We start from the raw sequence: 14,262 nt of genomic DNA on the forward strand, positions 1-14,262 counted from the left end.
AGGGAAATCATAATGTTATGTCATTATGCTCAGTTTAAATTCCCACACACAAAAAAATCTTTAATTTACAGTTGAGTTTGCATAAGTGCATTTCCTAATAAAGCAACATCTAAAACTCCAGGAAGTCAAAGTCACCATTTAAGACAAGATACCCCTTCATACCAGCCCCAAATACCACATCAAGATATCTAAACACTCTCAGACTCTTCGTTCCACAACAAACTCCCCTTCAATTTTAACATATAACCAGCTAAATATAGATATACAGTTTTGCCCAGCACTCAAACACACAATATGAACATTTGATTAATGTAATTCATTGGAAGACTTATACTCTCTCTTAAAGTCTGTGGGCTGAGACTTCAGCTGTGCTGAACTATGCTCCCTATATTGGCTGGTCTGGAAAAGAGGATAAGAGCTTGTTATCTCATGGCCCTATGTTGTTATCTCAGTGAGTGGGGCAGAAACTATGGAAACCTTAATAAAACAAAAAACTTCTCTCTTTGCAGTAAATAGGAGAGGCTCTACAGGTCTGAAAAGGGACGTACTTACTGCTTCTGAATATCTTTTGAGTTTTTATGAATATTTGCTGCAGCTTCTTTCCCCTCCCCTCCTTTTTTTTAAGGATACTGTGGTTTCTGAGCAATAAAAGATTTAGTCAAAACATGAGGGACATTAAAGTTGTGACAGAAGATGTCTGCATAAATACTTAGGGCCCCTTGGCAGTCTTAAGCAAGCAGACTTCCAATTAAAGACAGTATATATTTGCTTTGCTGGTAATAAAAGCTGCAATCTGGCAAACATGCACACCCAGGACTAACTTTACACTTCTGAGTAGTAGTCTCATTGAAGTCAGTGAGATTTCTCACAGGCATAATGGTTTGCAGGAAGGATCGTTGCATAGCCACAGAGGGCCAGATCCTCATTGATTTCAATGGGAATTAAGTGCCTAGATGCTATTGAGGATCTGGACCAGAGCCTCAATGAAGTTAACAGGGCACCTCACAGGTACAAAGGTCTGATAGTATCTTGAGAGCATTACTAGGTAACTTTTAACATTTCAAGTTTGCAAAACAAAATATGCTTATTGATTGCACTGGATCCTGCAAGGTTGACTCCTACAAAGCCCCATTGACTTGATTGGGGGGTCTGTATAGGGGTGCAGCTGTATAGGTCAACTTGCAAGATCAGTCCTAAGTTTTACACAAACCATTTTAATTTGCCTTTCAATGGAAGCAACTGGGGAAAGTTCTTATATAATGATAGCAAGACAATGCCCTTAATTACAAATTAACAATTATTAGAAATAGTGCCCCCACCAATAAATTATTCTAAAATATTCTCAAATGTTTTCATTTGGAGGCAAATATAGCTCTCCTGCTTCTATAACTTTTTAAGATTTCCCTGCAATTTGCTTTAACACATCTTATTATTAATGAAAATTAAAATGAAAAATGCATATTAATGAAATATGAATTTGATCTTTTAGGACCCAATCCCAAAATGAACATGCAGGCAGAGGCATGTGCACACATAAAGCCCCTCAGAAGTTAATACAGCTATTCATGGAAATAGGTCTGCTTGCCTAGAGCTCATTACATGATTAGGACTTTAGCTTTCAGATCCTCAGATTGATTTCAATGGGAGTTAGGCACTAATTAATACCTGTGAGGATCTGGGCCTTAGTTCTCAATTCTGCAAACATGCATTTGTTTAACTTTACTACTCTGAATGGTCCCATTGAAATCAATGGGCTACATCCAGTAGTGAAGTTAAGTGTGTGCATAACTATATGCATTAATTGTTGCAGCCTGGCAAAATTCTTCTTGCCTATTTGCCTAAGAAGAGTGTTTTTCCCCCAGAGTGAGTAAAATATCATGTATTTTTCATTAGGGTAAAGGGAAATAAAGTAGACTTTATATGTGGTGTGGTAAATGTTTATGGCAATTTATTAAGACAGGTATTTCTAAAAGTTAATTTAAAGCATTACTATTTTTTCCCTTTCTTCCTAACCTCCTGCTTGCTTTAACAAGCTTTCCCTAGGGCCTGTTCCCTTCTGATTAAAAAGCTGTTTGGCTCCACCCCTCTGCTGAAGTATGATACAACTTGTCAGAAAGCAGGAAGTCTGGCTAGAGCACTCTGCATGATTTGATAAGGTAAGCGTGATGTTAAGATTCCCTTGGTAGCCAAAATGCTTTGAAAACCATTTACCAAAATACTAGTTTTAAGAGTGTTTGTGGTACCAGGAGAAATGACTGCTTTATGTTGAGCAAGGTGTATGTAGCAAGTAAAGAGCAGGTGTCCTACAGTCTGGTTTAAGAGCTTCTGTTGAGATACTGTAGGTCAGGCATAAGGTTAATGATTGCTTTCCTGTGATTAGAAAGTAATAACTGTAAATAGAATTTTTAAAAAATGTATGTTGATGGGGGGGAGGACTCAGTTTCTGTGTTCCTTGTACTATAGAGAACTGTAGGTATGTATAGCAAAATTCAATTATTATAATTTGGTATCTGCAGAGAATATAACTTTTTTATTTTAAGCTTTATATATATAAAGTTTTTCTGGAAGTCCAGAATTTGTGTTCATTCAAAAGCTTAACTATTTTAATGCCATACACTTCTAGCATTGTTTCTATATTCTACTAAAGTCTAAATTTCTTAAGACAACATGTGCAAAGAGAAAGCTATGTTTCTAACCATTATAAAATAAATGAAAATGCTTTGCATTTAGTGTTTTATAATAAAAATGTTTATACAATGCCTTTCACGGAAGACTTCAAAGAGGTCTAATTATTTAGTAAGCATGTTCATTGCTGTAAGTTTGAAATAGTAACAGAGATACTGTTTAAACTAAATTTCAGCCTACTTTATATTGAAATAATTTTGACTTTTAAAAAAAAATACATTTGCCTCTAAGTGTTTTACAATTGTATCTTATTATTATTATTATTATTTATTATTTATTATTTTTAAAGAAAACTCTCTTCTGTATTGGGGGGGGGGGGGGGGGTGGAAACTATCCAAAGGCCCTGATCTTGTAACTCAACCTGTACAAGTGGACCCTATTAACTGGATGCAGGATTGGAGCCAAAAGTGGGAAAGCTGACTCCCCTCTTGCACATATTCTAAACCTGTGTGTAACTTTACTCATGTAGTAACTTTAAGCATGTGCATAAATGTTCGCTGCAAGCCCCAATCTTGCATAGTATTATTAAGTGACCAAAGTAAACTGGATAAGGAAAAAAGAGAACTTTCTTCTCTACTCTTTCACTTCTATACCTGTTCAGTGGAATATGTTCTGAAAGAAGTATGGCTTATATTTGTTTTTTAAGTTGCTATTATCCCTTTCTTTCTTTTTAAAAAATATGAATTTTACCTGGCACAAAGCAAAATGTGTATTATAACCAGAAATTATTGTATGAGATCATAAGGCAAAAATGCATTTTCAGGAACAAGTTGTCAAAGAAGCTTCCTGATTTGTACCAGAAAAACATGTGTGTGCTTAAAAAACAAAAAAGCTCTGATCCTGTTCTAGCACAGCAGTCTGCCAATGTGCAACAAGTTGCAAGATTAGCTCCTTGTTCACCTGTGTACTATTTTACATACATGCATATGTGAAATGTTTGTGGGTTGAACTTGGGAGGCTTTAAAAATGACAATGTCAGGTTTCTTTGTTTTAAAGCTAATGCACTTTGCTCTTTTGTGTAGCTTTTGTATCTCTAAGGGTATGTCTACACTTACTGTGGATTGATGCTGCGGCGATCGATCCACTAGGAGTCGATTTAGTGGGTCTAGTGAACACCCGCTAAATTGACCGCAGATTGCTCTCCTGTTGACTGAGAAGCGTAAGGTAAGTCGACAGGAGAGTTTCTCCTATTGACCCAGTGTGGTGTAGACACTGTAATAAGTCGATCTAAGTTGCATAACTTAGGTCAACTTAACCTCGTAGTGTAGACCTGCCCTAAAAAGACACTTCTAATCTTCCATGTATGCAGCTTTAATGTTAACTGAAATAAAAAACTTTGTAATATGTCCCACACTACAAACAGCAAATGAGACCCAATTTTTCCTTTGCTCAGACTTGAATTGGTCTGTGATTATTCCTACTCTTGCACTGAAATGTATATTTGTCTTTTGCGAGCTAACAAAGAATGTGGACAGAATACAGAGAGCTTCTAATTTAAAAGGGATACTATATTGCTCAGGATGATAGGACTAAAATATAACCACCTTCCTCTATTATAAAATAAATTTTTGAAATACAACTTTTTCTTTCACCCAGATTGTGAAATATGTATCTGACTTCCTATTTCTCAGTTTTAAAGTTCCAACTTCTAAGGCTACGTCTTCACTACCCGCCGATCCGGCGGGTAGCAATCGGTTTATCGGGGATCGACTTACCGCGTCTCGTGAGGACGCGGTAAAATCGATCCCTGATCGCTCTGCCGTCGACTCCGGAAATTCACCTCGACAAGAGGCGGTAGCGGAGTCGGCGGCAGCGCGGCAGCGGTCGGCTTTCCCCCGTCCTCACCACCAGGTAAGCCGACCTAAAATACGCAACTTCAGCTACGGTATTCACGTAGCTGAAGTTGCGTATCTTAGGTCGGAACACCGCTGTAGTGTAGACCTAGCCTAAGTGACTTACTAGTACAGGGTGCTGAGTTTATTGCTAACCTGAATATGCAAACAGCGCTGTCCTTCTGCTTTTTGTGACTGCTCTGTTCTTTAGAGCTGGCAGAGGATCAGAAGTGACCACAACCCTCCTTTTTGTATTGCTCAGGGATGTGGAGCTCAGACAGCAGGGCTCTCTGTTCCCTGTTGCCTTGTGAGAATAGTGAAAACATGGCATAGTGTGATATGCACAGAAGTGCATGCAGAATCTGAACAGCAGCGCGCCCAGTTTCTAATTCAGATGCTCAGTCTCCCTCTTCTGAAGAAATTCCTCTGGGATGGAGTGTGTGAACCTAGACTGTTCAATTTGGGGAAGGGTGGGTGAGCTCTGCCATCACCCCAGTGGAACTAGCTGTTGATTTCCCCCCCCCCCACCTGCCCACAAAACCTCATGGAGCTTGTGGGACCTGCTGGATGCCAGGGCCTCTGGTATAGAGGCCGGTGGTTATGCACTGGCGCTCTTTTCCCTCTCTGAATCCCTGGCAGTATGGCTTGAATGAGGCCATGCTCTCAGAGCTTCCTTGGCAGTTGCTTCAGGGCCCCCTTTAGGAACATTCCCCCACGTGTAGGGGTTTGGCATGGAAGATAGCACAGACTGAGGCTTTGCTGCTTTTTCTGCAAATTCTCCATGCGTCCATCTGACTTTTTCTCTTCAGCTGAAGATTGTTTATCTTGCAGAGAACCCTCCATGATGTCCTGGGAGGTGGGATAGTGCTGGTGCTACAGAGGTACCTGACTACCTAGTGTAGGCCTCTCATCTAGGGGTAGTTTGTGTGCACACGCATGTCAGGTGGGAAAAGGAATGATTAGGCCCTGGGATTCTAATCTTCTTCTTACAGCCTTTAGTCCTCTAGAAAAATGTGTGTGAGGGGTGAGGTACGAGTGCATCTTTTTAGCCCATTAATGTTGAATATTGTCCCTCTAAAAATGCAATATGGTGCTTGGGTGTGGCAGGATGGAGAGGGAATGTTGGCACAGCTGGGCACATTCAGCAGGAATCCATTTTCATTTTTTAAAAACAGATCTTTTCTGGGGTTTGTTTTATTTACAACTTGTGATCTGCACAAAATCCAAAGCTAAGCATTCTCATACCATACGTTGTCCTGATAATAGCTGAAGTCAAATCCAGTATCTTTCTGTCCTCACTGTCCCACATCTACTAAGGGCCTGATCCAAAGGTCATTGTAGTCCATGAAAGTAGAATCTCTTATTTTCCATCTCTCTCCAAAGGACTTAGCCAGTGCTAGGTACTTCAGTACTTAAAATGGGGATAAACCTTTAAGTTGGCAGGTCCTGTTATGAACAATCTGGCTTCTCGATCATAACAGCTTTTGTGGACAGACCCTTCTGTCTCTCTTCTGAGGTCAAAATGACCTCTGTAAACTCCATCAGTTAGAGGTTACAGGTAAAGAGGTACTCTTGCTCTGCTCTATTACATATCTAAATAAGCACAGCTGTTTCCCTTAGTTCAGACAAGCTGAAGAGGGAGGGACTTCAGTTCACCAGTTGTTCAGGAGTGTCTCTTGCAGGTACCCAGAAGACCTGACTGGAAATCCAGATCCTGTTTAGAACCAAAATATCTGTTCCCCACCTCTGAAATAACTAGCTTCCTGGGAATAATATTTGGGTTTTTAGGCAATCCTTGCTGGCCTACTAACATGTTTACCCTATTTGCATGGGTTGTCCCCAGTGCAGGAGTCAGGGCTGGGTGCCTCTAGCACAGAAGGCTCCTGCTTGAGCCCTCAGTAGCTTGCCTATCTTATGGGAGACTTCTTAAAATGGAAGGCATTGAGTAACACATGGCTCGGGGAATAGACTGAAGATTACAATTCAACTCCAGCTCAGGCCAGTACTGATTACAAGTTATCTATCAGCTTTTGGCTGTTTAGGTGACCTCTGTAAAACTTGTTTTATAGTCATAGTCCTGTTCCAAGTAAACAAGTGTTTATACCACAAATACTAGCACCAGAGCTGGCATTAACTGTTAATCGGGTTAATCTCTTCATGGAGAAGTGAAGGATGAAATGGACCTGGAAACTAAGCTATATTCATTTCCAGAGAGAGTCAGTCCCTCCTGAATTAGGATTGGCAGCAGAGACAGGAAGTAGGCACTGTCAAATATCATGATATACTGAACATTGCATAATTAGAAGGCTTTCAGACTCTGTGGAAAGTTCCGGATTCAGTACTTTTTATAGCTTAGTGTTTGAAGCATTGTTGTATAACACTTCTGCAAGTGGGGGTTTATTTAGATCAGTATATTTTGAAGCTAGTGGATTACCAATTCTCTCTAATGAGAGCGTGGAAAAGGAGTAGTGTATTGCATAGAAATGAGTTACAAAGTACATAATGAACATACAAAAGCCCCCCTCTAACTGGCATGTTCTGAAGCATTTCCCAAGTAACCACTGTAAATAAAGATATAAATCCTGTAACAGTTTGATAATCTACTGTGCTAGAATACATAGTTATAATATGATTAACTGTAACTAACAATCTGATGACATTAAGGTCTGCCAGTGCTCACACCATATAGGACAACCATGTAATAAGAAAATACTTCTGGACTCTGAAAATACTTCTGGACTGTAAAAAAGCTAGGGTAAAACAGCTTGACTTTCTTCTTGTGATTTACTGCAGTTTGTTGTTGGATGGTGCAGTTTGGTTAACTTGTGAACAAAACCTTAAACTCAATGATGGTTTTTCCATTTCAAACTGTATATAGATGGCTCTAAAGTTAATATAAACGCTAGAGAATATTAGTTATCCAGTACTGCTGTCTTCTAATGGGTGGGTTCCTGTTAAAAGGTCACTATGGAGTTTTCACATATGGCACCAGCTGTGGGTAGCCTTCAGTTTTATTTGTAGTGTGGCTTAAGGGCTAGTCTTTTCCCAGTTAAATGCTACTAAATCTTATCTAGAGTCTTGGATTGAATGTGACCTTCTGATTGAGCTTTCCTTAAGAGATCAGCTGACAAAAATCAATTCACTGCTTTTGAGCTGGAAATAATTTAATAAGCCATACTATTGGGAGAGAAAAATCTAACTAAATCCTATTTTTCATTTTATTATAAGACATTTATAGCTGCCAAATCACTTCCAAATTATTCAGTACAGGTTGGGGGAAAGGAGGCATGTTTAAAATGTTTGAAAGTCCTCTTCCCTTTCATGGTGACTAAAAATAATAATAATAAAATAAAATATAAATAAATATAAAAATAAAAATAAACAACAAAATGCGGTATTCAAACAAAATAACTCAAATGTGATCTATGTGCATTTTTACCCCAGAAAAGCCTGATCAAAAAATGGGATGCACATGAAGTCTAATTTTTCTGGAGTGTTTTCAAAGCACCGTGATTAGGAACAGTGTGGTGTTGGTTTTTTTTTTTTCTTCCTAATTTTCTTCCTTTCCTTAATGTAAGTATATCTCACTGTTACCCTGGAAAAATAAATCTCTTAAGCGCTACAGTATATTGTGTATACACTTATTGCAACTTTATTAGCTTTTGGACAGACTATGACATTTGAATTTGTTCACCTACTGGGCAAGTGTAGCAATAATCTTAATGTGTTGGTTCAGAGTTTTATTTTTTTTCTATGATGGTTGCTCATTTTTAGCAAATAACATGAATGACTTCATGTTTTGGAAATTGCCTATGATGATAAAGCAAATCTATGCTACTGACTGGAAAACTGTAATTATCGGAAAAAGTAGCCCTATTAATTTTATGGAGGGAAGGGTAGCTATTCTAGATTCCATTAAGATGTTACATGAGAAAGGGTTCAGAGAGTTTGGCTGTATTGAGTGAATACAAATGTTCCATAATTTTACTAAAGATTGATACAGATTTACCAGGTTTGTTATCTTACCACTCTTGATTTCAACACATTATTTGAATTATTGAGATCTTATGGTACTTCCATCATTGTTTATGGTGACTTTTCTGAAGCAATTATTACTGGTTCAGTAAGTTAATTAGCTAATTCCCTTAAAACTCTGAATATCATACCATTCTGACCTACTGATGATATATATTCAATTTTCCAAGCAATTCAATTTTCCCTTCATGGCTTTTAGTTAATGTGTGGTTAATGGTGTCATATTCACAAGGCTGTGAAGTGTTCTGTCTCACAGTTATTACTGCTATGGACTTAACGGCAAACAAGTCACAAGTCTCAAAATGTACCTATGCTGAGGCTTTATTGCAAGTCAGCTCCTTGATATTCTCTCCTAGTCTAGTTTTTCTAGTCCCTTAAGGAAGGTAAGATATGCAACAGATTGGAGGGGAGATTGATCTTTGGCTCTACACTTTAATTCCCAACTTCAAGGTGTTTAGGTTTACTACTACACCTCTACCCCGATATAACGCTGTCCTCAGGGAGCCAAAAAATTTTACCGTGTTATAGGTGAAATGGTGTTATATTGAACTTGCTTTGATCCACCGGAGTGCGCAGTCCCGCTCCCCCCAGAGCGCTGCTTTACCGCGTTCTATCCGAATTTGTGTTATATCGGGTCGCATTATATCAGGGTAGAGGTGTATGTAGAATGGTGTCTGGCATGACATTCTGCTTTGGATTGGGTTTCAAACACTGAACTACTTTCAGAGAATTTGGGCAACTTTGAATCTGAGGTATTTGGTTGGACTCACCTCTTACAAAAATTGTCTTCTCTTCAGTGCCAAATTCCTCTTCTCTCTGACATTCCACAGCAAGTGAATCTCCAAAATAATCAAAATACTGCTGTATATACATGTACTAGAAGGAACTGAGTTTCAGAGAATAACTTCCTGTTACTGGGAGAAGAACCCTGAAAAAAATGTTATGCTGTTAAAGAATCTTAACTCAAAGAAAGTAAGGGACTTTCTTAGGAAACTTAGCTGTTTTTGTTTGTTTGTTTGTTTTTGTTTTTTGAGGACAAATAAATGTTAGTAGAAAAATTGGGATACCTAGCAGAAACTCACTTATTCCTGTGTAAATGTCTCCCCACCCCATCTCCCGTTTTAAATTACTGTTCAGCATAACAATTGTTTCACATCTCCCTCTTCTCTCCCCTCTGCAAAGCCATTTTTATCTTTATGGGGAAAAGTAGCATTGTTACCAATTCAGTTTGCAGAAGAATAACCTTGGCTTCTCTTAAAAAAAATCTGTACCACATCATCTACCATTTAAACTGGAACCCTAAACATTGTTTTGTTATCGCCTTATCACATACAAGTCTTATCTCTTGGCAACTGTCAACATGTTGAAGCTTGTTATACCTTCTGTTACTAGGAGCTCATGCCAGTGAGGGGAAAAGTTGCAGTGACTTGAGCCATCATACAGTGATCTCAACAAGGACTATGCAAACTTTCTTTACACCAAAAATCCAGTGCAACTTAGTTCTTGCATACTATATCCTCTATGTGCTCCTCTGCCTCTCCAGCGCAGAACTCTGGTGGTGATTGAGAATTGTGACGGATTTTTGAGACGTGCTCGAATGGGGACTAGGAGGAGCTCACCAAATTCATTTTAATTTGTCATCTGCAATAAGCTTGGAAATCAGCTCTCTAGAAGTAATCGATGACACAGTGAGTTTGTATACTAGCCTGTCTTGTGTCTCAGTATTCTTAGGGAAAACAATGGTTTTGTTTTTAGGGTGGTTGTTGTAGTAGTAGTAGTAGTAGTAGTAGTAGTCCCTGGAGTATAATCATTCTGAAGACCTGGATTTTTCTCAAATGTACTGAACATAAGAGCTGTTTGCTGTATGTAGAAGCACAAATCCTGCATTGTTTTGTACAATTGCATCCAGCACTCTGGGAAAAGAGCTAATATTACATGCTTCTAGAGCAGCGGTTCTCAAACTGTGGGTCAGGACCCCAAAGTGGGTTGTGACCCTGTTTTAATGGGGTCGCCAGGGCTGGTCTTAGACTTGCTAGGGCCTAGAGCTGAAGCCAAAGTCTCACCCCCTGGGGTCAAAGCCCAGGGGCCTCCGCTCTGGGTGGTAGTACTTGGGCTTCGGTTTCAGCCCTGGGCTTCGTCTTTGGGCCACCCCCCCCCCCCCCGGGCTCAGGCTTCAGTCCCCACTCCTGGGGTCATGTAATAACTTGTTGTCAGAAGGGGGTCGCGGTGCAATGAAGTTTGAGAACCCCTGTTCTAATGGTTACTCTGGCCTTGTAGCCTTTCTGGTTTCTCTTTTATCAGAGGGCAGGGCTCATCTTATCTGAGAAATGGTGCTGTGCCTGTGTTATCTTTACATCCATAGGAAGCTTCCTAAGCACATAACTCAGTTTTTCTGATCTATTTGTGTAAAATAGACTGTACTTCCCCAGAAAGCAGATCTTTGGACCTCACATTAGTATACTTCTGACTTGGGTATGTCTCTCCTACACGGTTGAACGGGGGCACTCTACTCTCTGGTAATCTGCTTTCAACCTTGATGCCTCAGTCAGGGTGAAGATTTCAAGAGTCTTTCTTACCATTTTGTTTGACCATAATAGAAACAAGTTCTTTTCATCATATGGTAAAGATGCACCAGGTACATGTCAAAACCCCAGATACCATTTAATGAGTACACCCTGAAATAATGCTGCCACCCTCAGCATCTGTCTTGGAACAATATTGTGCATAATATCAAATGTCTACCCAGGGCCGGCTCTAGGCACCAGCAAAACAAGCTGGTGCTTGGGGCGGCACATTTTTAGGGGCGGCATGGCCGGCGCCAGAATGCCGCCCCTAAAAATGTGCCCCGGCCGCCCTAGCTCACCTCCGCTGCCGCTCGCGTGCCGCTACTCGCCCTCCCTCCCAGGTTTGAGAGCCTGGGAGGGAGGGGGAGACTCCGAGTGGCCGTGGCGCGGCCGCCGCTTCTCCCCCTCCCTCCTAGGCTTGAGAGCCTGTGGGGAGGAGGCAGGGAAGGGGCGGAGTTGAGGCGGGGCCGGGGGTGGGGTAATTAAAAAACGGGGGGGGGGGGGCGGCCAAAATTGTTTTTGCCTTGGGCGGTAAAAATCCTAGAGCCGGCCCTGTGTCTACCTTATACCTGTAAGTACAGAACGTATTGTTGTGTATACAAATAATGTTCATGTAACAGTACCATAATGCAAGGAAACACGAGGATGAGGCAAAATCAGTATCAAATGTATTCTTATTTTGAACAATTTCCTCATAATAATTGAAAACTTTATTTACAATGTTCTGCTTAACATGCAGAATAGCAACCCCATCAAAGATCCGACTGTACATAAATGTAACATTAAAAACCCAGACCTACCTTTCTTTCTGCCACAATGGGGAGTATGGCAGAACAAAGTAAATTTTCCTTCTTTTAAACCTCTGCTGTCAGATCTACATTGCCCTTCGTCATGATCTTCAGTCCTAATAGATCATGGTTCTTTGCATCAATATTTGTTTCTCATGATGAAAGGTGGAAAAAAAGTCCAGATCTACTCTGTTCAAATTCCATGGGGGAGTGCTTTGGGAAAACCTGTTTGTAGCTAATAGAGATACAGGTTCCCCCCCAAAAAAACTAATAAACAGACAAATATTTTACTAGAGCATAAGATCAGAGTTTAGTTCTAGTGAGAACTTTGTACTTTGAAACAGTAGCTTGATTTTTTTAGGATGTCACAGTAATAGTTTGTTTCATCTGACTTTTTAAAGAAATGTTTTCCACTACTTGGCCATTGTAATCACTGGGGAAGATCTTGTCACTGGCGAATCTTTAGTCATGTAAAAAGGAATAAATATATACTATGTGACTGCTTCACCATCAGTACTGCATGATGTAGATTTGGACTTCTTTGTCACTCTGATTAATAAACATCTGGACTTGTCATAGGCTTTGTTGTTCCTCAATACTATGATCCTTTGCATTTCTATTTTATTAGGTTGATTTTGAAACTGCATATGTCCCATGTAACTGGTGGGCTTCATCTGACTGGAGTGGTCAGATGAGAAAGGGTGTAATGCCATGTAGGGAGGGTTTTGAGTCCAGTCCCTGCTTGAGGCTGACTTAGCTTTTCTAGGACTGACTGAAGAATGCAACTGAAGATTGTAGCATGGGCTGAGCACGAGACTGGAAAGCAGGAATTCCTGAGTTATACTCCCAGGATGCAGATTCTTTGCAGCCCTGATCATGTCACATAATCTCTCTCCCTCTGTTTCCTCATCTATAAAACAGGGATGATATTTACATATGTGAGAATGTTAGTGTTTTGTGAAGCATTTTGAAAATCGAAAAGGAAAGTGAGGAGTGTCCTGTACCGTGTAATAAGTGCCAAGTATACTCATTTCAAGTATATGAATACAGAAGAAGCAAAGGATGAGCCCACACATGTTTGGGGGCTATTGCTCATGGTCCTATCTTCTCTCCACAGTTGAGAAGACCCATAAATATCAGCAGGAAGGCAGAAAAAACTCTTCTGAAAGTTGTGAAAGGGCTATTTTAAAAGGAGAAAATAAACATAGACCTTGCTTTAAATGGTAGCCTGTCCACAACACAAATCTGGTCAGAGAGGACAAACAGTACCACGTGACTGGATGATCTGCCACAACCACAGGAGTTCTTGAACAAATAATCATTCATACTAAAATTTTGTTAAATGCTTGGTGTCTATAAACAATCTCATGAATGCCTGGCAATTGTCTGGATACTCCAGTTTGCTATGATTCTTGAACCTGGTGCCTTTGCTTGTTAAGATGTTTGCAAACCTATTTTTTTTTTTTTTAAATTTAATCATGTCTACTAAAGACAACATTAGTCTTCCTCCTCTATAAACAGCATAGCATTTACAGTGTTGGTTAATAATGCGTGACTTTAACTTATTCAGATGGAGCCTCCTGTACTGGCTTTCACTCTTTGGATATTTGCCTTTCTTTCTGTTCCTGCGGCTGGTTATCCAAATGGAAAAGTAAGAGAGGCCTGCAGTAGTATGATGCCTCGCCATGAACATTCTCCACAGCCATCACCTGAGCACACTATATCAGTGAATGAGACCAAATTTAGACCAGGGGACCATATAAAAGGTATTGTGTCCAGCATTGCAGTTGTGGTAAAGTACGGTGGTCAAAGAAAGTGCTTTGTCTTGTCTCACTCACCTTCTGTAGATTCCTTGTGATTACCTGGTTCAAGGAACCATAGACAGCCCCATCCTGAGAAAGTTGAAATGTCCTGGTGATGCTCATGAGTGTTCATCCAAGTCAGTACAGTTAACCTCTAAAATAATGTTAAACAGTGGTCATTGCTAAGGCATGGGGTTCAGGGGGCAGGGGAAGCATATTTGTTCACTTCCACTTTTTACAGATTACATTGGAAACATCTTACCTTTTTCCCCCCCTCCTTATTTTAGTTAATTTATCTGGTCCAGTTTTTGAAGGATTTTTCATACAAGCCCGGAATGCAGAGAACTTGGCAGGCCCTGCAGTTGGCTCTTTTATGCTAGCTGAAGAAAGGATTTCTCAGCTCCTGACATGTGGACTTGTAAAGGTATGATATGTGCTTCAAACAGGAACTAAGATGCATTGGTGTAGCTACACCAATAGCTAAAATCCCCAGTGTAGACATGGCCTAAGCTTCTTAGCCCTTCTAGTTCTGTTTAGGCAGGCAGCTCAACACAGT

At 40.1% G+C, this 14,262-nt stretch overlaps 1 protein-coding gene across 1 annotated transcript in view; it reads left to right on the top strand.

The window, feature by feature from the left end:
* Positions 1 to 2,108: 2,108 nt before the first annotated feature.
* LOC112119383 (putative ferric-chelate reductase 1) overlaps positions 2,109 to 14,262 on the top strand; it is a 30,333-nt gene continuing 18,179 nt past the window's right edge. The window contains exons 1-3 of the mRNA XM_024218029.1: positions 2,109 to 2,156; positions 13,475 to 13,670; positions 13,994 to 14,130. Of these exons, the coding sequence (XP_024073797.1) occupies positions 13,475 to 13,670; positions 13,994 to 14,130 (333 nt within the window). The 5' untranslated portion in view covers positions 2,109 to 2,156. The remainder of the gene's footprint in view (positions 2,157 to 13,474; positions 13,671 to 13,993; positions 14,131 to 14,262) is intronic.

Source organism: Terrapene carolina, unplaced genomic scaffold (genome assembly GCF_002925995.2).
Source record: "Terrapene carolina triunguis isolate 2854851 unplaced genomic scaffold, T_m_triunguis-2.0 Scaffold210, whole genome shotgun sequence".
NCBI classification, from domain to species: Eukaryota; Metazoa; Chordata; order Testudines; family Emydidae; genus Terrapene; species Terrapene triunguis.